The 23,106-nt window shown below is 47.7% G+C and overlaps 1 protein-coding gene across 4 annotated transcripts in view; it reads right to left on the bottom strand.

Annotated features, from left to right (window-relative positions):
- Nucleotides 1-23,106, bottom strand: part of GSG1L (GSG1 like) — a 252,984-nt gene that overhangs the window by 32,107 nt on the left and 197,771 nt on the right. For all 4 annotated transcript variants that reach the window (XM_043456573.1, XM_043456575.1, XM_043456572.1 and 1 more), the window contains one exon: nucleotides 11,502-11,613. In XM_043456573.1, the coding sequence (XP_043312508.1) occupies nucleotides 11,502-11,613 (112 nt within the window). The remainder of the gene's footprint in view (nucleotides 1-11,501; nucleotides 11,614-23,106) is intronic.

The raw sequence follows: 23,106 nt of genomic DNA on the forward strand, positions 1-23,106 counted from the left end.
TTGGCAGGCGATTCTTTACCACTGAGCCATCAGTGAAGCCCTGTTCTATCACATAATGCCTATTTAATCTCACCACAGTCCTCAAAACACCCTGTACTTCTCTTGTGTCTTTTATCTATTATTTTTTATTCCTTGTTTTTTAATTAAATGTTTTATTTTGAGATCATTATAAATTCACATGCAATTGTAAGAAATAATTCAGAGAGAGCCCTGTGTACTCTACCCAGTTTCCCCCAATGGCGAAAGTAAAAAGGTGAAAGTGTTGGTTGCTCAGTCATGTCCAACTCTTTGCGACTCCATCGCCTGTAGCCCGCCAGGCTCCTCTGACCATGGGATTCTCCAGGCAAGAGTACTGGAGTGGGTTGTCATTTCCTCCTCCAGGGGAATCTTCCCAACCCAGGGATCAAACCTGCATCTCCTGCATTGCAAGCAGATTCTTTACCATCTGAGTCACCCATGGTAATACCTTAAAAATATAGTATCAGGCAGGATACTGACATCAATACAATCAAGATACAAAAAGCTTTCATCCATTACCACAGTGATCCCTCCTGTTGCCATTTTTACAGTCACACCCACATGCTTCCCAACCTCCAGCAGCCACTCATCAAGAATGTTATATTCATGGAATCATACAATATGTATGTTTGGGATTGCCTTTTTTTTGCTCAGCATAATTCTCTGGAGATTCATCCAAGTTGTGTGTATCAAGCGTTTGTTCCTTTATATTGCTGAACAGAATTCCTAGAGCAATGTATGAGTTGTTCCACACCCTCACCAGCTTTTAGTGTTGTCACTATTTATTAATGTTAGCTATTCTGAGAGACATGTAGAAATATCTCACTGTGGCTTTCATTTGCATTTCCCTAATGGCTAATGGTGTTGAACATCTTTTCATTTGCTTATTTGCCATCTGTGTGTCCTCTTTGGTAAAATGGCTGTTCACTTTTTTTTTTTTTTTTGCCCACTTTATAATTGGATTGTTTGCTGTTGTTATTTACTGTTGAGTTTTGAGTGTTTTTCTATATCCTAGAGACTGGTTCTTTGTCAAATATGTGGTTTCCAAAAGTTTCTTTCAGTCTGTAGCTTATCCTCTCAACCTCTTAACAAGATTTTTCACAGAGGAAAAGTGTTTAATTTTGATGAACTCCATTTTATCAAGTTTTCCTTTGATGCTTTTGATGTCAAGTCTAAAAACTCTTTGCCAGGTCTAAATCCCAAAGATTTTTCTCATGTTTTTTCTAAAAATTTTATAGTTTTACATTTTATATTGAGGGCCATGATCTATTTTGAGTTACTTTTTATATAAGGTAAGGAGTTTAGATAAAGACTGATTTCTTTTTTCCTTTTTTTTTTTTTTTTGCCTGTGACTATAAATTGGTCCAGTACCATTTGTTGAAAAAGTTATTCCCTGTTCCACTGACTGGATTGACACCTTTGTCAAAAATCAGTGGGCCATATTTGTGTGGGTCTGTTTCTGGGTTCCTTATTTTGTTCCATTGATCTGCATGCCTATCCTTCCACCAATACTACACAGTCTGGGTTACTGTAGCTAAATAGTAAGTCTTGAAATTGGGTAGACTGATTCCTCCCACTTTATTCTTCTCTCTCAAAATTGTTTTAGCCCCCCTAGTTCTTTTGCCTTTCCTAACAAGTTTTGAATAATCTTGTCTAAACCTACATGAAATATTGCTGAGATTTTAATGGGAATTGCATTAAACCTCTATACCAACTTGAGAATCAACATCTTTACCACGAACATGGTGTGTCTCTCCATTTATTTACATCTTCTTTGATTTCTTTCATTAGCATTTTGTGGGTTTTGACATGCAAATCCTATAGATGTTTTATGTCTCTTTCACTTTTTGAAGTGTACATGATATTGCATTTTTTACTTTTGTTGTCCAACTGATTTTGCTGGCTTATAGAAATATAATTTTTTTCTATTTTTATATTGTATCCTGACACCAAACTGAACTCATTTATTAGGTCTAGGCATTTTGGGGAGGCACAGACTTCTTAGATTTTTCTACATAGACAATCATGTCATCTGCAAATAGGTGTAGTTTATTTCTTCCTTTTCACTCTCTATGCCTTTTATTTACTTTTCATGACTTACTACACTAGCAAGAACTTCTAGCACTATGCTGAGCAACAGTGGTGTTTACAGTCTTAGGGAGAAAGCATTCAATCTTTCAACATTAAGTATAATGTTAGCTGTAGGTGTTTGTAGATGCTCTTTATCAAGTTGAAGTAGTTTCTCTCTATTCCGAGCTTTCTGCAAGTTTTTTAAAATCATGAATGGAGGTTGAATTTTGTCAAAAAATTTTCTGCATTGATTGATATGATCATGTCGTTTTCCCTTTATGCCCCTTAATCTTCTCCCATTAATAATATAATTGCCTTAAATATTTCCTCCTGAGTAATTTAGAACCACATCAGGCCATGTTATAATTTTTGCTTCAATCATCATGCATGACAGAAAACTCAAGAGGAAAAGTAAAAATGTTCTTTTATTCCTAATGTTCCAAGATTTCTTCTTAAATTTTTTTTTTCTATTTAGAGAACTTTTTTTGACCATTCTTTCAGGATAGGTCTGCCAACAACTTTTCTTAGTTTTCCTCCCTCTGAGAATGTTTTGATTCCTCCTTCCCTTTCCTAAAGGATATTTTTGCTAGAAACAGAATTCTAAATTGATGGGTTTTTTCTTTCAGCACTTGAAACATCATATCACTTCCTTCTAGCTCCATTGTTTCTGATGCCAAACCCCCTGTTTAAACTGGTTTTCCCTACAGTTAAGGGCTTCCCAGATGATGCTAGTGGTAAAGAACATGTCTGCCAATTCGGGGGGGTGGGGTGGTAAAAAGATGTGAGTTCACTTCCTGGGTTGGGAAGATGCCCTGGAGAAGGGCATGGCAAACCACTCCAATACTCTTGCCTGGAGAACCCCCATGGACAGAGGAGCCTGGGGGGCTACAATCCATAGCACGACTTAAGCAGCTGAGCACACACAGCTAAGGAGGGCTTCCCAGGTGGCACTAGTGGCAAAGGATCCACCTGCCAATGCAGGAGACGTAAGAGGCACAGGTTCAATTCCTGGGTTAGGAAGATCCCCTGTAGTAGACAATGGCAATCCACTCCAGTGTTCTTGCCTGGAAAATTCCACGGGCAGAGGAGCCTGGTAGTCCACGGAGTCACAAAGAGTGTACATGTTGGAGCACAGTTAAGGTAGTGTTTCACTCTTGCTGCTTTCAATACTTTTTTCTTTGACTTTAGTTTTTTAAAAAACAGTTTATCTATGATGTTCATAGACAAACTTATCCTGAGTTTATACTGTTTGGCTATCCACTCAGTTTGACTCTTACATTTATACCTTTTACAAAATTGGAGACTTTTCCAGCCATTATTTCTCTGAGTACTTTTTCAGCACACTCTTGCCTCTTCCCTTTTGGTAGTTCAATGTTAGATCTTCTGCTATAGTCCCAAAGATCCTTGAGGCTCTGTTCATTTTTTAAAAGTCTGTTTTCTCTGTTGTTCACATTGGGTAACTTCTATCTTCAGGTTCACTGATTCTTTCCTCTGATTCTCCAGTCTACTGTTGTGCCCACCCATTAAGTTTTTATTTCAGTTATTGTGTTTTTGAGTTTTAAAACTTCCACTCATTTCTTTTTTACATCTTCTAGTTCTTTCCTAAGACTTTCTATTTTTTTCATTTGTTTCAAGGGTGCCTGCAGAAGCATTTTAATAATGATTACTTTAGAATCTTTCTCAGATAATTGTAACATCTCTGTTAACTCAGTATCGGGATCTGTGGAGTATATTTTTACTTTCAGGCTGAGATTTTCCAAAGCTTTCATATGGTCAGTGATTTTTAGTGGCAACCTTGAGATTTGGGGTATTTTTTTTATGAGACTCTGGATCTTGTTTAAACCTTCTGCTTTAGCCGACTTGCTCTGACACCATTCTGACAAAGGAAGGGGGAACACCGCCTTGTAAGTGCCAGGTAAGAGTAGAAATCCAGGCTTCCCACTGGGCCACCGCTGACATTCAAGGTGGAAAGGTTCCTGGTTACTGCTGGGCAGGGGTGATTAGTTCTGACCCCCTGAAGCCTCTGTAGCTACCACTCTGGTTGGGAAGGGCAGGAATGGCTCATTATGGCTCCCCAGTTTGCCTCCACTTGATACCACAGGGGAAGGAATGACTTCATCATCCCACCCCCCTCCCCAGCTGTGGTGACAACCCTGACTCTCCACTACTTCTCCTCTGACACCACCTCAGCAGGGATGGGGAGGGGCACCTTCTTACTGCCTCCTGGGAGGGAGTCCGGGCTCCCCATGCGACCTCTATAGACACTTGGAGGTGCATGGGGCTTATTAGAGTCAAGCAAGGTGAAAGCCACAGCTCTCTACTCTGATGCCAGTCCAGCTGGATGTGGGGGTGCAGTTGGGTGCCTTATTACAGTCCGGTAAGGCAAGACCTAAACTTGGCACAAGTAGGGTAGAGCCGCAGGATGGTTTTTTGTTTCTTTTGATTTTATTTATTTTTGGCTGCACTGGGTCTTTGTTGCTGCGCATGGGCTTTCTCCAGTTGCAGTGAGCAGGGTTACTGTTCATTGTGGTGCACGGACTTCTCATTGAAAGTGGTTTCTCTTGTTGCAGAGCACAGGCTCTAGGTACATGGGCTTCAGTGGTTGTAGCACGCGGGTTCAGTAGTTTTGGAGCACAGGCAATAGTTGCTTCACGGCATGTGCGATCTTCCCGGACCAGGGATCGAATCTGTGTCCCCTGCATTGGCAGGCAGATGTTTAACCACTAGACCACCACAGAAGCCCATGTTCTGGTGTTGATATGGGTGAGGGGCTCAGGGCTGCATCTGTGAGTCTTCAATTTCCCCATTGCCCAAACCCCCGGGCTCCCAGGCCCACACGCTAAGCACAGGCTGAAAACCTCGAGGGCGGAATGCCTGCTTGGGTTTGCAGCTTACGTGGCTGGACTGGTACAGTGAGGTACGTGGGTGGTTGACCTGGTTTTTGGCGACAAGGACAGAGTGGACACTGTGATACTGATGGGGGGGCGGGTAGTGGGGGTGGCTGTCAGTGAACTCTCTGTCCTCTGGTCACTGAGGAAGGCAGTCCTTGCCCACCTTCAGGCCAGATGGGCACAGAGTCACCATGTGGGACAGGACAAGGCACAAATGCTTCTAATTTAGGCCACCCTTGGTGCCCGTGAATGAAGAGACCCAGAGGTGATGCCGGCAGGTTCTGGGGGCCCAGCTGGTCCACACCATGGCATCAGGGTATCTTTGGGCACCACACTGCTCTCTCCCCACTCTGGTCTTGCAGAAAACAAGGCCAGTGCCACCTGCTTCAGGGATACAAGTAAGAGTGAGAGCTTTCCGCTGACCAACACAGCCTCTCGGTAACACCAGCAAACACCCACTGCAGTGGCTCTTTGTAGCCAAGGCTCTTCCAGAAACCCCCTCTCCCACTGCAAGGGGTCAACTTGCGGAAATGCAGAGAGGGCAGGGCAGCCTGGGGTCCCCAGAGAGGGAGAGGGCTAGACTGCTGTTTCCACAGGGTCAGGGAGATTGAAGAGGAGGGGAGAGGAAGAGAGGAGGGCGGTAGTGAGGCCACCACATGACACACAGATGGGCCCCAGAAGCAAACAGAGAGGCGCCACCCTCCTGGGACCTGGCCTAACTTGCCACTCCTTTGCTGTGTGACCCAGGACAAACTGCTTAACCTCTCTGGGCATCCAGCGTTTATAATCAACAACTCCATGATGGCAGGTTCCCCAGCCCTCATTCTGTCAAGTGTTCTGTCAATGCTCAGGGCTGGGGGTCTCACTGTATGTGCTGGGGTAGGAGGGGCCCTTTTCCCATCTCTCTCCATTTTGACCAAATGCAAAACAAAAGTAGAAAGTGATCCTAGCTTTCCATTCTCCCATCATCATCAGGAAATGTTGACATTCCAAGCAAGGGTCACACACTCCAATTCCTGCAGGGTCAGGCAGATGACCAAATGAGGAAAGTGTGGATAAGGTAAGGCAATAGGGAGCAGTGGGGACTGGGGTAAAGTGGAAAGCAGGTGATTCATCTAAAGGGGCAGCCTCTACTCAGCTGAAGCTGCCCGCTGCCATGAGGCAATGTGGCTGAGGCATGGACATATCTTCCAATAGTCAAGAGAAGCCAGAAACCTGGATTTTTATGTCAAATTCTTACGAATCTGAATTTTAGAAATAAATGCAATTTTTAATAATACAACACTGTGGCAGGTCAAACAAATATCTACAGGCTGGGTTCAGCCCTGGGCTGCATGTAACGTGGTATCTTCTGAGGCTGTGCCCAGCACACAGAAACTATGTGATCTGGACTCTTGCCCTGTCTGAGCTTGTGTCCTCATCCAACAGGTGGGCATGGCAACCCCTCCAAGTCGGGGTCAATGGCAGGAATGAACAGCTTGGGGTTTGTCCCGCCGTGCCGGGGACAAAGGAGGTGCTGACCGGCCTTGGCCTCAACCACCCCCTCCCCAAGCCAAGCAGCAGCCTGCGTCCCTACGACCCCAGTCCCCAGGGGCTTGCCTTGGCACTGTCACAGGAGGACCTGCAGAGAGTTAAGACAAAGAGCTGAAAAAAGTAGCAGGCAGGAGAGCTGGAGGGCCTGGGGCACAGGGCAGGGATGGGATTCTTCCGCTTAATGTGTGTGAGGGGGTAGACTCGGGGAGGGGAGTCGGGGAGTAAGGAGAAGGTGCAGTCAGGGCTGGATCTCGAGGAAACACTAAAGTCCTGGGAGCCAAGTCTCGGGAGACTGGGGAGAACAGAGTGCAAGGGATTGCCTGCATGCCCACCAGATGCCCTCCTCTGGACATCTGGATCACGTGCCTCTCAAAAAGCCAGCATGGCATTATCAAAGGCCCCCGTGTCATTATCACCATTTGTAATCACTGCCACTTACAGAGCACTTCTGGTGTCTAAGCACTCTGAGAGCTGGGTGCCACCTGGTGCTCACAAGGACGCCATCAGACCCGCAGTACTATGATCCCTGCACTAGAGAGGAAGGCGCTGAGACTCAGGGAAGATGGGGCACTTGCCTTTCATAACAAAACACGCACTGAGCACCTTCTCTGTGCTAATGCCCCCTCCCCGGCCCCGAGCCACACTTCCTGGGATTCCTGCTTTGTGCAGCCCTTCATCCTTGCCTCTGGCCCCGATCCCTTGCTCTTGACCATCAGAACACAGCAGAAGTGACACTGAGTGACTTCTGAGGCAGGCTCAGAAAATATACTTGCAGCTTCCATTTGAATCTCTGGGAATGTTTGTTCTTGGGACACTCTCCAGGGACCCCGCCACCATGCCTGAGAAGCCGGTCCCACTGACAGCCTGAGCTAAGCTCCCAGCGCCAGCCAGCAAAGTGAGGACTGAACCCAGGCTAGCGGATGCCCAGCCACAGAAACTTCACCTTCCTGGGCAGACATGGCTCTCAAAAGCTGGTCCCCAAGATCGGTTGAGCTCCTCAGAAGTGCCGGACTACAAGCCCAGGGGTTATTCCACCCCAGCTGGGCCAGGAGACAGAGGCTGGCGCTGTCTCACCATGGAGCTGGCCTCCTCCCTGGTGGGGGGTGGGGGCAGAATTTTGACAAATGGCCTCACACATATTAAACAAGCGAGATGACACTGCACGGCCCTGGCAAGGCCCCAGATGCAAGGGATGAAAAATGGGGCTGATCCATCTTGCAGGCCTCGGTGACAAGGAGAAATGGATCAGCCCTAATAGGGGCCGCAGGCTGGGGCCCGGCCTTAAATAAGTTAAATGGGAATTGGGTGCCCCCCAGGAGGCCAGCCCAGGGGGAGCTGAGGAAGAGGGCAGGAGGTCTGGCTTCCAGAGGAAGAAGGGTTCCTGTGGCCGACACAGCAGGCTGGGCTCCCCGCCAGGTTGGAGGGCCAGCGGATGCTGGAAAGAGAGGCCCGTGGGGGGAGGAGATTCTGAATCCTGGGCAAGTGACCCAACCTTTCTGAGTCTCAGCATCTACATATACAACAGGGGGTTATTGTGAGTGTTAAATTTCATGTCAGTATCGGTAACATTAAGAAAACTAGCGTTTCCAGAGCACTTACCTGTGTCATGTGCTAAACACACATGATCTCTCTATTACCCCATCCCCAGAGCAAGCATCTTTTAATTTCAGGGCTGCAGTCACCATCCACAATGACTTTGGAGCCCAAGAAAATAAAATCTGCCACTGTTTCCATTTTTTTTCCCCATCTATTTGCCATGAAGTGATGGAACGGGATGCCACGATCTTAGTTTTTTGAATGTTGAGTTTTAAGTCAGCTTTTTCACTCTCCTCTTTCACCTTCCTCAAGGGGCTCTTTAGTTCCTCTTCGCCTTCTGCCATTAGGGTGGTATCATCTGTGTATCTGAGGTTGTTGATATTCCACGTGGCGCTAGTGGTAAAGAATCTGCTTGCCAATGCAGGAGATGCAAGAGTTGCAGGTTCAATCCCTGGGTGGGGAAGATTCCCTGGAGAAGGGAATGGCAGCCCACGCCAGTATTCTTGCCTGAGAAATCTTATGGACAGAGAAACCTGGTGGGCTACAGTCCGTGGGGTCACAAAGAGTCAGACATGACTGAGCTCACACACACACACACACACACACACACACTGTCCAGAATATAGAGTTTGAGACTGTAGACTGCAGAGTCAGACTGTCTGGGTTCAAATTCCAGCTCTGCTGCTCACAAGCTGGATTACCTTGGACAGGCTACTTAAGTTCCCTGTGCCTCAGTTTCCCCTCCATGAACCACCTGCCTCACACACTGTTGTGAGGTTCCCTCCTGCTGACTCCCCACAACTGTTCTACTTAAAGGCATCGGGGTCTGTGTTGGCCAGTCAAGGTCCCTTTAAGGCAGCGCTCCCCAACGTTCTTGGCACCAGGGACTGGTTTTGTGGAAGACAATTTTTCCATGGACCGGGAAGTAGGGGGATGGTTTGGGGATGATTCAAGTGTATTACATTTATTGTGCACTTTATTTCAAATATTATTACATCAGCCCCACCTCAGATCATCAGGCATTAGATCCCAGGGCTTGGGGGCTCCTGCTTTAAGGCACAGGCCTTTAGCTTTAAGAGGGCAGGGCCAAGCAGAGAGTAGAAAGGGGCAGAAATACAGCAGGAGTCCCCACTGGTCCTAATCATAGCTCTTTCTGCTCTATTCTGACCATCTCTACCAGAGATGCTCTCTCACTGCCGAGTCTTTGCACCTGCCATCCCCTTGTCCAGCAGCTACCTTATTCCCTCCTCCACCAGCTTGTCTGGCCAGATTCTCCCCTGAGGACCCTCCCCAAGGGAAGCTGGGTCAGGGACCCCTTCTTGTGCTTCCATGGCTGTCTGTGATTCCCCCCAACCACCCAAACATCATAGCATGGTTCAATGGATAGCGTGTCTACCTGTTGTACTCCTGTTAGAACGCTGTCTCAGCCACTGCTGAACCCTCCTCAGTAGCTAGGCGCCCCAGCACCAGATGCCCCTGAATGAGTGCTCACTCAGCTAATGTGTTAAATGCCTGAGTGGATGAATGCTCCTTAAGGTCCAAAACCAGACCACGGATACCCTGTGGAACAGACTATGGTCACTTGTCTTTCCAGGGCACAGTCCTCCTTTTGATAACAGCTCACTCTACTCATGCCCCACCCCCAGTTTCCCATTAGAGGATCTCTCCTCCATCTCTCTGTCCAGCAGTGTGGTTGGGGCAACCCCACCCACTGCACCACGTGACTCAGGCCGGACCAATTAGAACAGTCCCCTCGGGGTGTAAATCATTGGTTGCAGTATGGTCAGGTGACTTAAGTTAATCCAATGAAAGTTATATCCAGGATTTTGGCTGGCAATACTGGAAAGAGGCCATCTCTCTTCTGGTATTGCTACATTTGTAACATGTAAGCCTAGAACTAGTTTTCCCCAAGGTGGGGCTAGAGGTAAAGAACCTGCCTACCCCTGCAGGAGAGGTAAGAGATCCCTGGGTTGGGAAGATCCCCTGGAGGACGGCATGGCAACCCATTCCAGTATTTTTGCCTGGAGAATCCCATGGACAGAGAAGCCTGGCGAGCTATAGCCCATAGGGTCTCAAAGAGTCAAAAATGACTGAAGTCACAGCACAGCATGCAAGCCCAGAACAGGGCTTGGTGACCAAGTTTGCTACCACCTGGGGAGAAGTTGCGTATGAGTAGAGCTGACACAGAGAATGGGGTCGGAAGTGGGGAGAGAATGACTGGGTTCCTGATCAATCACTTGACCACCTGGATCCAGCTGTGCCTGAAGCAGACATCGTGGTAGCTCACTTAGCATCTGTTCCACTCACTCACCACTTAAGAGTGTTGGACTCATTCCTTGTTCCAGAAGAATGGCCCAGCTGAGACAATCAGCTCATGCTATTCCCCCAGCCATGGTGATGATTCAGAAGAGAGAAAATGACCTAAGTTGAGCTCATCAGAGGGAGGGTTGGGGGGACATCAGTGAAGCTTAGGGAAAGAGCCCTTTTTCCTCCTGTATGTGAAGGAAGGAGCACCAGCCTCAAATGAGCTTTCTCAGCACCAGGAGCGAAGCCCACCCAGGGACAGAGTCAACATGGGGAGTGAGCAATGCTCAGGTGACCACAGAGGAAGAAAACTCAGCTCCGATGACATCAGCAACTCTGGATCAAACGTTCCCTGAAGTCCATGCCAAGCTGCGCTTTCCATTTACAGGAACCAATGTGTTCCCTTATTGACTGGACTGAGGTGGGTGGGTTTTCCTGTTACAATCCATTCCCCCCATACCCCACAACTACCAACCTGGACTTTTCAGTTCCATGAACTAAAACACTCCTCTTGTTTACTTAGGCCTGGGATTCCATCACTCCCAAGCCAAACAATCCTGAGTCTGCCTTTATTTCTTACACCACGCTCTGAGGTGCTGGTCCCTGCTCCCTGCATCCAGCGCCCTTCACTAGGCTCTTGACAGCTTCTGTCTCTACTTCCAGAGCAGCCTCTAAAGCAGAGGCTGGCCAACTGCCTCCGTAAAGGGCCAGATAGTAAATATTTTAGGCTCAGTGGGCCATTCAGCCTCTGTCATAACTGCTCAGTTCTGCTACTCTAGACTGCAAGCAGCTATAGACAATATGTAAACGATGAGCCTGGCTATGTCCCAATAAAACTTTATTTATGGACACTGAAATCTGAATGTTCCAGAGTTTTCGCATGTCACAAAATATTCTTCTTCTCTTGATTCATGTTCAAGCATTTAAAAATGTAAAAATCATCGTTAGTTGCAGAAAAACAGGGCTGGATTTGGCCCAGAGACTAGAGTTTGCCAACCTCAGTTCTAGGATCACAAAGCATCTTTGGACTCTGAGTTTCCTCCTCTTCCCCTCCCTGAGACCCATCTTCCTCTGTTTCCCAACTGAATTAGCTACTAAAGTCCCAGCATGCCTCAGGGCTCTGGTGTCTGAGAGTCAAAAGCCACTTACCAGAAGGACCACCCGTAGTCCCAGGAATGGGGTCTCCAGTCTTCAGGGCCGAGGCTCACGGTGACCTGGAACACCTGCGTGTACATCATGTGGGCTACCATTCCCAGGAGGCCTGTGAGGGGGGGAGCAGGACAGGTGTCAGGAAGCAAGGCGGGGCTTTGTCTACCGACCATAGGCCTGTTAGTGCTGGGGAGAGCATGAACCCCCCAAGCAAGGGCAGCCGGCGGGACCAGAGCACAGAAGATCAGAGGGCAGTGGTTTTCTAAGCCCACCAAGAAATTTGAGTTCAACCAGAGGGCAAAGGGCAGCACTGGAGAAATTTAAGCAAGAGAGACACGGAATCAGGTCTGTTTCTGGATGGGCAGTTTTTCTGTTAGGGACCAGATAAGTCAATATTTTAGGCTTTGTGGGTTAGGCCATGTGATCTCTATTGCAACTATTCAACTCTACTGTATTAGCACAAAGGAGCCATAGACAGTACACAAAGGGATGAACATGACTTTGTGCCAATAAAACTTTATTTACAAAAGCAAGTGTTGGGCCAGGTTTAGCCCATGGGCCAGAGTTTGCTGATACCTGTGTTAGAAGGTCATTTGGGAGAAACTGCTTAGAGAATGTTTATCAAACTGCAGGTCTTGATGCACTAGACAAGTGGATTGTAAAATCAACTTCATGGATTGCAACCAGTATTTTAAAAAACTATTGGAATGGAATAGGAATATCTGATAACATCAAATATAGCAGGAGTAAATATTGCTTTGTGAAACTTTCAGTTCTATACACGTGTGTCTGTGTGTGTAGTGATTGTAATTATGAAATGTTTTTCTGCGGTTCATATCAAAAATTTCAGAACCCACTGGCTGGGAGAACTTTGATTCCAAAGGATCTGAGTGGGAATCTTTTGCTAACATGTGGCCCTGGGTGAGGTACCTCACTCCTCTGAGCCTCAAGTCTTTCAACCCTAAGATGAAGATTATGACAGATTTGGTGAAAAATGACTGAAATGAAGGAAGGCAGCCTCCATGTCTGCTGCCTAGCAGACATGCAACTGATACAGTTACTAGGATTATTATAACCCAGGGGACATTGTACTGTGTGGACCATGGCATCTGGAGCCCTGCGGGTGCCACAGTGTGTGGCTAACTGGCCCAGACCTAATTTTAAGATGGAGTGATACAGTATATTGATGAGAAGGGAAGGGGTAGATGACAAGAGGAAGGAAGGACACCAATAATGCATGTGTACCTACTGTGTGCCAGGCACTTGTCAGAATCTTTCACCTCCATTATAATCTTTCACAACAACCCTCTGAAGTAAGTATGATGATGTGGGCCATGTACTGTTGTTCAGGTTGTCCACTGCACAATTCCATAGGGCTCCATTCACATCAAAGTCTAGGTGCATGCCACTCCCTGAAGTCAAAGCAAAACCACACCTCTAATACAGTAGTCCTGAATGTGATTATTCCCATTTCACAGGTGAGAAAACAGAAGCTCAGAGTGGTCAAGTCTGTCCCAGGTCACAAAGAGAGTAAATGGCTTAGTTGTGACTGGGGCCCAGATCCAAATGCCCTTAAAGCCAGGGCTCTTCCCAAGCTGCCAAGACGGCATCTCTCCTCCTCTTGTTGCCCCAGTCACCCTTTTCCCTCTGATACAACAGAAGAGACGGAAATAAGGAGAGGAGTAGAGATAAGAAAAGACAGAAGTAAAGAGGAAGTAAGGCTCTGAGACCTGAAACCAGACTTAGGGGCAGGAGTGAGGGTGAAGGTGTACATCCTGTGTTCCTACAGTGTGAAGGTAAAAAATTTTTTTTGCTGCCTGGCATGCAGGGTCTTAGTTCCCCAATCATGGATCAAACCTGTGCCCCCTGCAGTGGAAGCATGGAGTCTTAACCACTGGATTGCCAGGGAAGTCCCCTGAAGGTAAAGGTTTAACAACAGGTTCTCTGAAGACAGAGAGAAAAATGAAGAAGCTATGATTTGTAGTGTTTGCCAGTTTCCATGGTGTGAATAATCCCACTGTGGTCAGTTTCAAGCTACCAAGGTGATGTCACTGAAAGCGGAGCAGAGAAAAGATGTGCATGGTTGGGGCTTGGGGGCTGAGCCAGCAGGATCCAACACATCTGTCTCCTTGCAGTCACCTTACCCCAGGCCCCCTGGAGACAGAGGACTCACAGCTGGCTGCCCGTATCTCTGGGCTGAGGCCAGCCTCTCATGGACCTCTGACCTCAGATAAGGGGTGCTCTCCAGGGCTGGTGAGGTGCATTTGAGCCAGGAAATCTAGGGAGGGGGTGGTCGTGACAGGTGTTGAGGCCCCCAAAGACTCCTAAGGGCTCAGCCTGACCCCAGGATATCTCTGCCAGGCTTAGACCTCATACTTAGTCATGCCCCAGCAAAGGTAGGCTAGAAACCTCTCTGGTCCCCTCTGCCTTGGCTCTCTCTGTTGGAAGGAAACAAGGATTGAGTCATAAGGGTATTTTCTTTTTGTTTTTTGTTTGTTTATTTATTTTTTGGGGTGCTGGGTCTTTGTTGCTGCATGCAGGCTCTCTCCAGTTGCAGCAAGCGGAGGCTACTCTTTAGTGGGGGTATGTGGGCTTCTCTTTGCCGTGGTTCCTCTTGTTGAGAAGCACAGGCGCTAGAGTATGCGGGCTTCAGTAGTTGCAGTATATGGCCTCAGTTGTGGTAGGTCTGCAGGCTCTAGAGCATGGGCTCAGTAGTTGGGGTGCAGGGGCTCAGCTGCCCTGAGGCACGTGAGATCTCAGTTCAGGATGGAAACCTGAGCTCCCTACACTGGCAGACAGTATGCCTAACCACCTCACCACCAGGGAAGTCCCTCTTATCTTTCCTTACTTGACACAATTCTTGGTGAACTTCCAAAAAGTACATAAGACATACCTTATTCTTTGGAACTGATGCATAAGACTCCTTGATAATGACATATCATGTTTTATTTATCCAATCAGTTGACACTATTTATTTCCAGCTTTTTTTGCTCCCTAAGCAATGCTGCAATGAACACGCTTCTACAAGTCTCTTTGTGCAGACAACCAAGTATTTCTCCAGCGTGAACAACAAGAGGAAGTGCCGGGTCATAAATGCCTTGTACGTCTTAAATTTTGATCAATGTCAGTGAACTGCTCACTTGAGAAGCAGAACCTTGTGGAACTTCTGCCGCTGTGAGAACCCTCACCCAAATCCTCACCAATACTTCATATTGTAAAACATTACAAATCGTATCCATGGCATGGTGAAAAATAACACCTCAACATTGTTTCAGATTTTACATTTCCCTCATGACTAGTAAGCTTGGGCATTTTTCATGTGTTTATTAACCATTTGTATTTCTTATTCTATGATTGTATCCTTTGTCAATTTCCTTTTTAAAAAAAAAAATCTTTCTCTTTATCAATTGATGGAAGTTCTTTATGTCTTCTGTATACTAATCCTATTTGTTATATCGACTCCAGTTCACCATTTGTCTTTTCTCATGTATAGCACATCTTTTTTTAATTAATAGGTTTTATTTTTTAGAGCAGTTTTAAGTTTACAGAGAAAGGATCAGAAAATAGAGCGTTCCAGAGTTCCCAAATCCCGCCTCTCTCTTCCCCCACAGTTTCTCCTATGATTAACATCTTTCAATAGTGTGTACGTTTGTTACAACTGATGAGACAGTAGTGATACATTGCTGTGCTTAGTTGCTAGGTCATGTCCAGCTCTTTGTGACCCCATGGACTGCAGCCTGCCAGGCTCCTCTGTCCATGGGGATTCTCCAGGCAAACATACTGGAGTGGGTTGCCATGCCCTCCTCCAGGGGAACTTCCCAACCCAGGGATTGAACCAAGATCTCCTGAGTTGCCGGTGGATTCTTTCCTGACTGAGCCACCAGGGAAGCCCAAGGATGCTGAAGTGGAGAGCCATTCCCTTCTCCAGGGGATCTTCCTGACCCAGGAACCGAACCAGGGTCTCCTGCATGCCAGGCAGATTCTTTACCAGCTGAGCTACCAGGGGAGCCCCGGTGATACATTATTACTAACGAAATCCATCGTTTACATTAGGGTTCATTCTCTAGAGTGTTGTACAGTCTATGGATTTTGACAAAGGCAAAGTGACATGTATTCACCATTGTGTCCAATAGTTATGACCCTAAAAATCCCCTATGCTCCACCTGGCCATCCCTCCCTCCTTAAACCCTGGCAACCAGTGATCTTTTTACTGTCTCCATAGCTTGGGTGCTTTCAGAATGTCATAGAGTTGGAATCACACAGTATGTAGCCTCTTCTGATTGGCTTCTCTCACTTAACAATATGGATTTAAGGTTCCTCCATGTCTTTCCTGGCTTGATTACACTTTTCCTTTTATTCCTGAATAATATTGCACTGTATGGATGTATCACAGGTTATTTACTCATTCATTTATTGAAGGACTTCTTAGTCACTTCCAAGTTTTGACAATTATGAATAAAGCTGTTTCTGTCATCTATTTTGATTATTTATTATAGTCAAAGTTAGCAGTCTTTTAATGTTTAGTTTTTGCTTCCTGTGTCTACTTTAAGAAAATCAACACTCTCCTATATTTTTCTGACATACTTACAGATATTTATGTTGATTCATCTGGACTTTATCTTGGTAAGCAGTGTGAGATAAGGATATAACTTTATTTTTTTTAATGAGTAGTTAATTGCTTCGAACCCTTATAGAACAAACTGTTCTTTCCCCACTGATTTTATTTTATAATTTTATTTCTGAGTAGTTAAAAAAATTAATTAACTCTCATTGGAGTATAGTTGCTTTACAATGTCGTGTTAGTTTCTCCTGTATGGCAAAGTGAGTCAACTCTGCACAGACATATATCCCCACTGACTTTAAATAATGATTTTGTACCACATTCCAAGTCTCACATGACATGTCTACTCCTAACTCATCATTCTGTTCCGTGAATTTCTTTGTTCCTCTGTCAGTGCCACACTGTTTTAGTCACTATAACTTCCGGTGGAGTCTCTTGGCTAGGAGGACAGGTCTCTGTTCCTTTTGGCCCATTGCTCACTCCCTCCAGAAGTGCTAACCTACCCAGAACCTTGCTTCCCAGATGGTGCTAATGGTAAAGAATCCCCCTGCCAAGGCAGGAGACATGGGTTCGATCCCTGGGTTGGGAAGATTCCCTGGAGTAGGAAATGGCAACCCACTCCAGTATTCTTGCCTGGAGAATCCCATGGACAGGGGAACCGGGCAGGCTGCAGTCCATAGGGTCACAAAGAGTCACGCAGGACTGAAGCAACATAGTGCACACACGTGTGTGTGCACACACACACACACACACATTCTTGCTCCCTCTGTGGGGCTCTGACCCATTCCTTAGCTCCATCCCAACCCCGCCGCCTGCCCCAGTCTCTTGCTGAGGGCTGGACCTTGCTCTCCAAACCCTCAGCTGTTGTAACTGCCTCAGTTTCTTCCTCACCATGCCAGTCCAGATGCTCTCTGAGTTATCTGACCTGTCAATGCCTTGCTTTTCTCATCTATAAAGTGGGGATAGTAGCAGACATAGGCAATGTCAGAAAGCATCCGCTAAAGAAGGAAAATATTCATGAGAACAACTACTCCATACACTAGAACAGTGGGGACATAAGAGTATTTTAATACAAAAACTACCAACTAGACCCAGAAGCTGAACCCAGCCTGTTGACAGAATAATCAATTTTCCAAATTGTTACTTTAGAAATGCATTGATTTCTCAATTGAATCCCATTTATTCCCAAATATGAAAGGCCATGCTTTAAGAAAATTCAATAAATGAAGCGTACAAATCATTCAAAGATAGGTTGGTGAGATTTTCTGATTGCATTCTAAAGACCCTGCTTAAAAAATTGGGCCCTTGATCAAGTTTCAGGAAGCATGTTTGTTCTGTGAAGTGCGATCCACCAACATCTGCTGTAAGAATCTTCAGCAAGAGGAATTGTTTCTAATTCATTCTGAGTTAAAAAGTGACTTTCTGTCGAGTTACGGCACCTCCTATAAATTAGCGGCAACTAAATGAACGTGGCTTTCTCTGCTGCGACTGCTGCTTCCTGGCGTGGACCCACACCAGGAAACTCGCAGCTATAAATCTCTCATTCTGTGGTTTCTCCCAACTCCTGACACCATAAATGGGATTTCCAACCAGGGTGGTGAAGCAGGCCTGGCTCCTCCCTGCCCCCCTGGGAGACCTGGGAGAGCAACGGGGTGGGGGATACTGGCCAAGGGCTCAGAGCTGGGCTGAGTGTGGTGCCCTCCGGAATCCAAGACAAAAAGAGCTGCCATGACCCCCAGCCCACCCTCCACTGGTCAGACCGAGGAAGCTGAAATCTGTTGTCAAGGCCAAGAGGGGCTGGTATGGGGCTGGAATAAAGAGACAGGTCGGGAGAGTCAGATCCCTGGGTTGGGAAGATCCCCTGGAGGAGGGCACGGCAACCCACTCCAGTATTCTTGCGTGGAGAATCCCCATGGACAGAGGAGCCTGGCGGGCTACAGTCCATGGGGTCGCAAAGAGTTAAGACATGACTGAAGTGACTTAGCACGCAGGGAGGGTCAGGAGGCGAACCCAGGGTAAAGCAGGAGTGGAACAAGGGAGACGGAGGACCTGGTTTCAGCTCTGTCTCTTTCCAGCTGTGTGACCTTGATGACCTCATCTGTCTGTGCCTCAGTTTCCTCAGCTGTAATAAGGGGGTAATAACAACTACCTCAGTGGCTCAGAGGTAAAGAATCTGCCTGCCAATGCAGGAGACTCGGAAGACTCAGGTTTGATCCCTGAGTTGGGAAGTCCTCTGGAACAGGAAATGGCAACCCACTCCAGTATTCTTGCCTGGAGAATCCCAGGGACAGAGGAGCCTGTTGGGCTACCGTCCATGGGGTTGCAAAGAGTTAGACACGAGTGAGCAACTGAGCATGCATGCACAGATTGGTACGAGGATTAAGTGGTTTACACAGTAAAGCAAGCACTTAGAATAGTGTTTGGCTCATAATAAGCCCTATATACGTGTTTCATGAATGAACGAATAAGTGCTTGGAACTCGCTATGTAGGCTCCTTGACTGTACCCTAGTCCAGGGTCCAGGTCTGTTTTGCTCTCCAGTGACTCCCCAGCACCAAGCCCAGGGCCCAGCACATAGGAAGTGTGCCACACATGTTTGTTAAATGAATGGATAGCTGTTAAATAAAGGGCTGGCTGGTATAAAGGTTTAGGGTCTGGGATACACTAGGACAGGGCCAGATGTGAAAACTCTGGAGAGCAAATTGTCTACAGACATGAACAAATGTCAGACTCATCATCTGCTTATTTACTATTCATTCATTCACTCAGTCATCGAATATTTATCCGTGCTTTTCATATGCCAAGCATTGTTCCTGGGGACGTGGTGGGGGGAACCCTGCTCTCAGGGTCTCAGCTTCTAGTGGAGAGATCCACACAACAAGCACATTGATTAACAAGAAAACATCAGACAGTGAAGAGTGAGAAAGAAAATAGGGCAAATGCCAGGGGCTATCCAGAGTGGGTGGTCAGGGAGAGCCTCTCCCAGGAGGTGACTCAAATCAGCAGAGATTTGAACAGGGAACTGGAGGCAGCCACACAGAGGTCTGGGGAAGAGCATTCCAGACACAAGAAGTGACTGGCTGGGGCAAAGGCTTGAAGGCAGCAGAGCCTGACCTTCGGCAGCAGAGTGGGAAAGGGACAGGGGATTGGGGGAATGAAAGAGGGGTTAGGAAGGCAGGCAAGAACTAGAACATTGTAGATCACGGTGGGGAGTCTGGCTTTCTTCTAAGTACACCGGGATGCCATTGTAGAGGTTGAAGCAGGGGTCTAATTTACATTTTAGATCATTTTGGTTGCAGTGTGAAGACAGATGAAGGAAGTGGGGGTAGAGAAGGGAGGCCAAGGCCCAGCTGTTGCTGCTTGAACTAAAAGTTGTTGCCAGCTCCCGGGCAGGTTTTGAGGGTGGATTACTCAGGACCCGCTGATAAGCTGGTGTGGAGGGCCAGAGCTACCCAGAGACTGGGAGGACCGTGGGGGTTGGATTTGGGCAACTGGATGGATGACGGTGCCAATCACGAAAATGAAGAAGATGGCGGGAGGAAGATGCCTGGGTGAGTCAAACCCCACTTGGGCCACGTTAATTTGAAATGCCTATATTAAACCCAAGCTGAGACATCATACCAGCAGTTGGGTGTACAAGTTTGAGGCCTGGGAAACAGAGCTGAAGATTTAAATGCATGTGTCACTGGTATATGGACGTGGGCCTACAAGAAACCACCTGGGCGCAGATGGTAGGGAGAGCAGAGAAACGTCAAGAATGGGGCCAATGTCCAGTGCTTAGCAGGATAGGCAGGGCCAGCAGAGGAGAGTGAGGACCAGAGACTGGAAAAGAAAGAAAAGAAACTGAAGTTGCTCAGTCGTGTCTGACTCTCTGCAGCTCCATGGACTGTAGCCTACCAGGCTCCTCCGTCCGACCATGGGATTTTCCAGGCAAGAGTACTGGCGTGGGTTGCCATTGAAAACCAGAGGCAGCACTGCCAAGGTCAGGAGAAGGACGCACACTGAGGAGAAGGACGCACACTGAGGAGGAGGAAGCAGTTTGTTAGGTCAGAGATGAAGACCCGGAAGTGATCACTGGATACGCCAACATGGAGGCCATGGGGGCAGATGCTCCATGGAACACGCTGAGAAGAAGAAAGAAAACAGCCAGACAGAGAAAAGACATCCAAACTCGCTGCATGGAGAAGCAAAAAGACGGGGTGAAGGCAGAGGGGGCCTGGAGTTCAGGGAGGGTTCCTGAAGAGGGGAGATACAGGATGTTCCCACCTTTACCCAGAGCGTTCTGAGTAGACAGGGGGAGCCTGAGAGCACAGATGAGCCAGACAGCAATAGAAACCAGGGAGAGAGAAGGCTCTAGAAGACAAAGGAGCTGGCTTTTCAAAAATCAGGTTTATTTGTTTTTTACTGCACTGAGTCTTCCTTGCCGCGTGCAGGCTTTCTCTAGTTGCGGCAAGCAGGGGCCACTCCCTAGTTGAGTGCAGTGTGTGGGCTTCTCATTGTGGTGGTTTCCCTTGTTGTAGAGCATGGGCCCTAGAGCTCGTGGGCTCCGGTGGTTGGCTCCGTGGCATGTGGGAACTTCCCAGACCAGGGATCGAACCCATGTCCCCTGCATTGCAAGGCGGATTCTTATCCATTGCCCCACCAAGAAGTCCTGGAGCTGGCTTTTGAAGGAAGCTGGGCCTCCTGGCACAAGGGAAGGAGAAAGCCGGCAGGTGGGTGCAGGTCCCAGTACAGGGGCGGCTCTGCTTCTCCCTCTCTCCCAGGAACCCAGGCCACCAGCTGAAAGCGAGACAGCAGATGAAGGGGAGGTTTGAAGAACCAGGAGACGGTGTGAAACGGTCCTTTCAGAGCATGGGAAACGCAGACAAACCATGGCAGTGTGTGTGGCCAGCGGGGCAGTGCTGCTTGCCTGTGACACTTGTGCTCAGGAATTTAAAGTGTGGCCGCGGGTAGCGAGTGGGGATAGGAGTCAGCCTGACCATGTGGAGTTGTCCCTCCTGGGTCTGGAGGACACACAGGAGGGCCAAGCCATGATGCCTCCTCTGGGTAAGGATAGAGAGCAACAATGTCCAGCTGACTTCCAGACCTCCTCTTGCCTCCAGCCTCCCTCTCTTTCATAGGGTTTGGATGTATGATGCTAGTGGCATGCTCCATTTAATTGAGGTATCAGAGGGATCCGCTGATGAATTAATTTTTAATAGAGCTTACCATTAAAGGCGCTGTCCAAGTGATTACTCAGAACACTAGGGGAATGTTCATGTCTAAACAAATATTCTGTGTACGTGGGCCCTGATCTGGCCTTGCCAATATCTCGGGCATACCATGTCAGAGATGTAAGACAGAGGGGCCACTGGGGACCTGGAAGAAGCTGAAATCAGATGAGGTGGGGCAGGAAGGTAGTAAAGAGAAACCCCTGCAAGGGCAGCCCAATTTTTAGTCATTAGCCACTGCGCGTGTATTGAGCACCTGCCGTGTTCCAGGCTACCTTCTAGCTGGGGAAATATGATGGGGGATCAGTGACCTGGCTTTCAACCACTTGCAGGGAGGAGAGAGAAAACTGGGGATGACTATGTGGCAGGGCAGTCAATGGGGGAAGGCTGGGGGCCTACAGGAACCCAAGCTGAGGCTCTGAGACCAAGTTTGGGGGTCAGGAAAGGCTTCTAGAGGGGGTGACATCCAAGCAGAGAAGAAGCGGGAGGGTGGACCAGGCAGTTGGAGCCACTCTGGCCAAGCCCACAGGCATCGTAGCTTGGTGGGGCCGTAATGAGCCGTTAGGTAGGGCGTGTGGGTGGAGAGCGCGCTGCTGGAGGCGTAAATAAGACACTGCGTGGAAAGTTTTGAAGCCATGCTGGGAGTTCAGGCTTTCTCCTGAGAGCAATGGGCAGGAATTGCATAATTGTAAGTTTGGGGCTGAGAACTAGGCAGCCCTTTTTTTCCCCCCCTCTCTGTTTCTTTTTTTTAGATTAATTTATTTATTTGGGGGATAATTATACAACATTGTGATGGTTTTTGCCATACATCAACATGAATCGGCCATAGATATACATGTATTCCTCCCCCCCGCCCGCATCCTGAAGCCCCCTCCCACCTCCCTGCCCACCCGATCCCTCTAGCCTGCTCTTGCCACTGATGGAAGGCAGACTGGCAAGAAGGTGGGAGGCAGGGAGGTCCTGGAGGGGCAGCTGCAGTGAGGGGATGAGGCCAGGAGGAGGGTACTGAGCAGGGGGCGGGGTGAGCAGGTGTCTGGAGGTGCCACATCTGGCACTGCGGAGATGGATGGAGTCCCAGCAAAGCCTCAGGCCCTGGAGAGCCCTGACTCAGGAAAGAGAACGGAGTGGGAGAAGCTGGTGGGACTGACCCGATTAACATCAGCCATATAACATCCTCCCATGGAAAGAAAACTTGGAGAGGCCAAAGGTTTGTATTTCTGACACCAATCAACCAGGAGGCAGACAGAAAAAGAACCCCCTTATCTGTGCACATCTAAAACATCCAGATGTTTGTCCTGATGGGGGCTAAAGGCTGACTCTCCCTCCTGCCCTTTGGCTCGGGGAGGACCTCATACCGGCATGCCTGCACTTAAAACCATCCCCGAGAAGCTGAGCTGATGCTATGTTTAAAGCTTGCCCAGATCTATTTTTAAAGAACAGGCTATTTTTAGATACTCTCCCGAGAACCCGCAGCCTCTCTTGATAGCATATTTCAGGGTTTAAAAAGTTCCTCCTTACACATAACCTAAATCTTTCCAGCGCCAATTTAAGCTAATTTCTTGCTCTGCCCTCCGAGGACAAGGGGGATGGGGGTGAGCCGGTTGGCATCTTACTGAGAAGAACCTTCCCAGAGCTTGGCAATTACCGAGCCACCCCTCAACTCTGTCATCTGGCACTAGATCATTCCAATTATTCTGCCCTTGCTCCAGTGGTCTCCTTCTAGGCCCCCCGAGTCATTAGCATCACTCCTGTTTGGATTCTGCCCATTTCTCTATTTGCCCTTTAAAGTGAAGTGGCCCAAATCAGAGCTGGTGTTTAAGGAGGGATCAAGGTGG

Source organism: Cervus canadensis, chromosome 32 (assembly GCF_019320065.1).
Source record: "Cervus canadensis isolate Bull #8, Minnesota chromosome 32, ASM1932006v1, whole genome shotgun sequence".
Classification (NCBI taxonomy): Eukaryota; Metazoa; Chordata; class Mammalia; order Artiodactyla; family Cervidae; genus Cervus; species Cervus canadensis.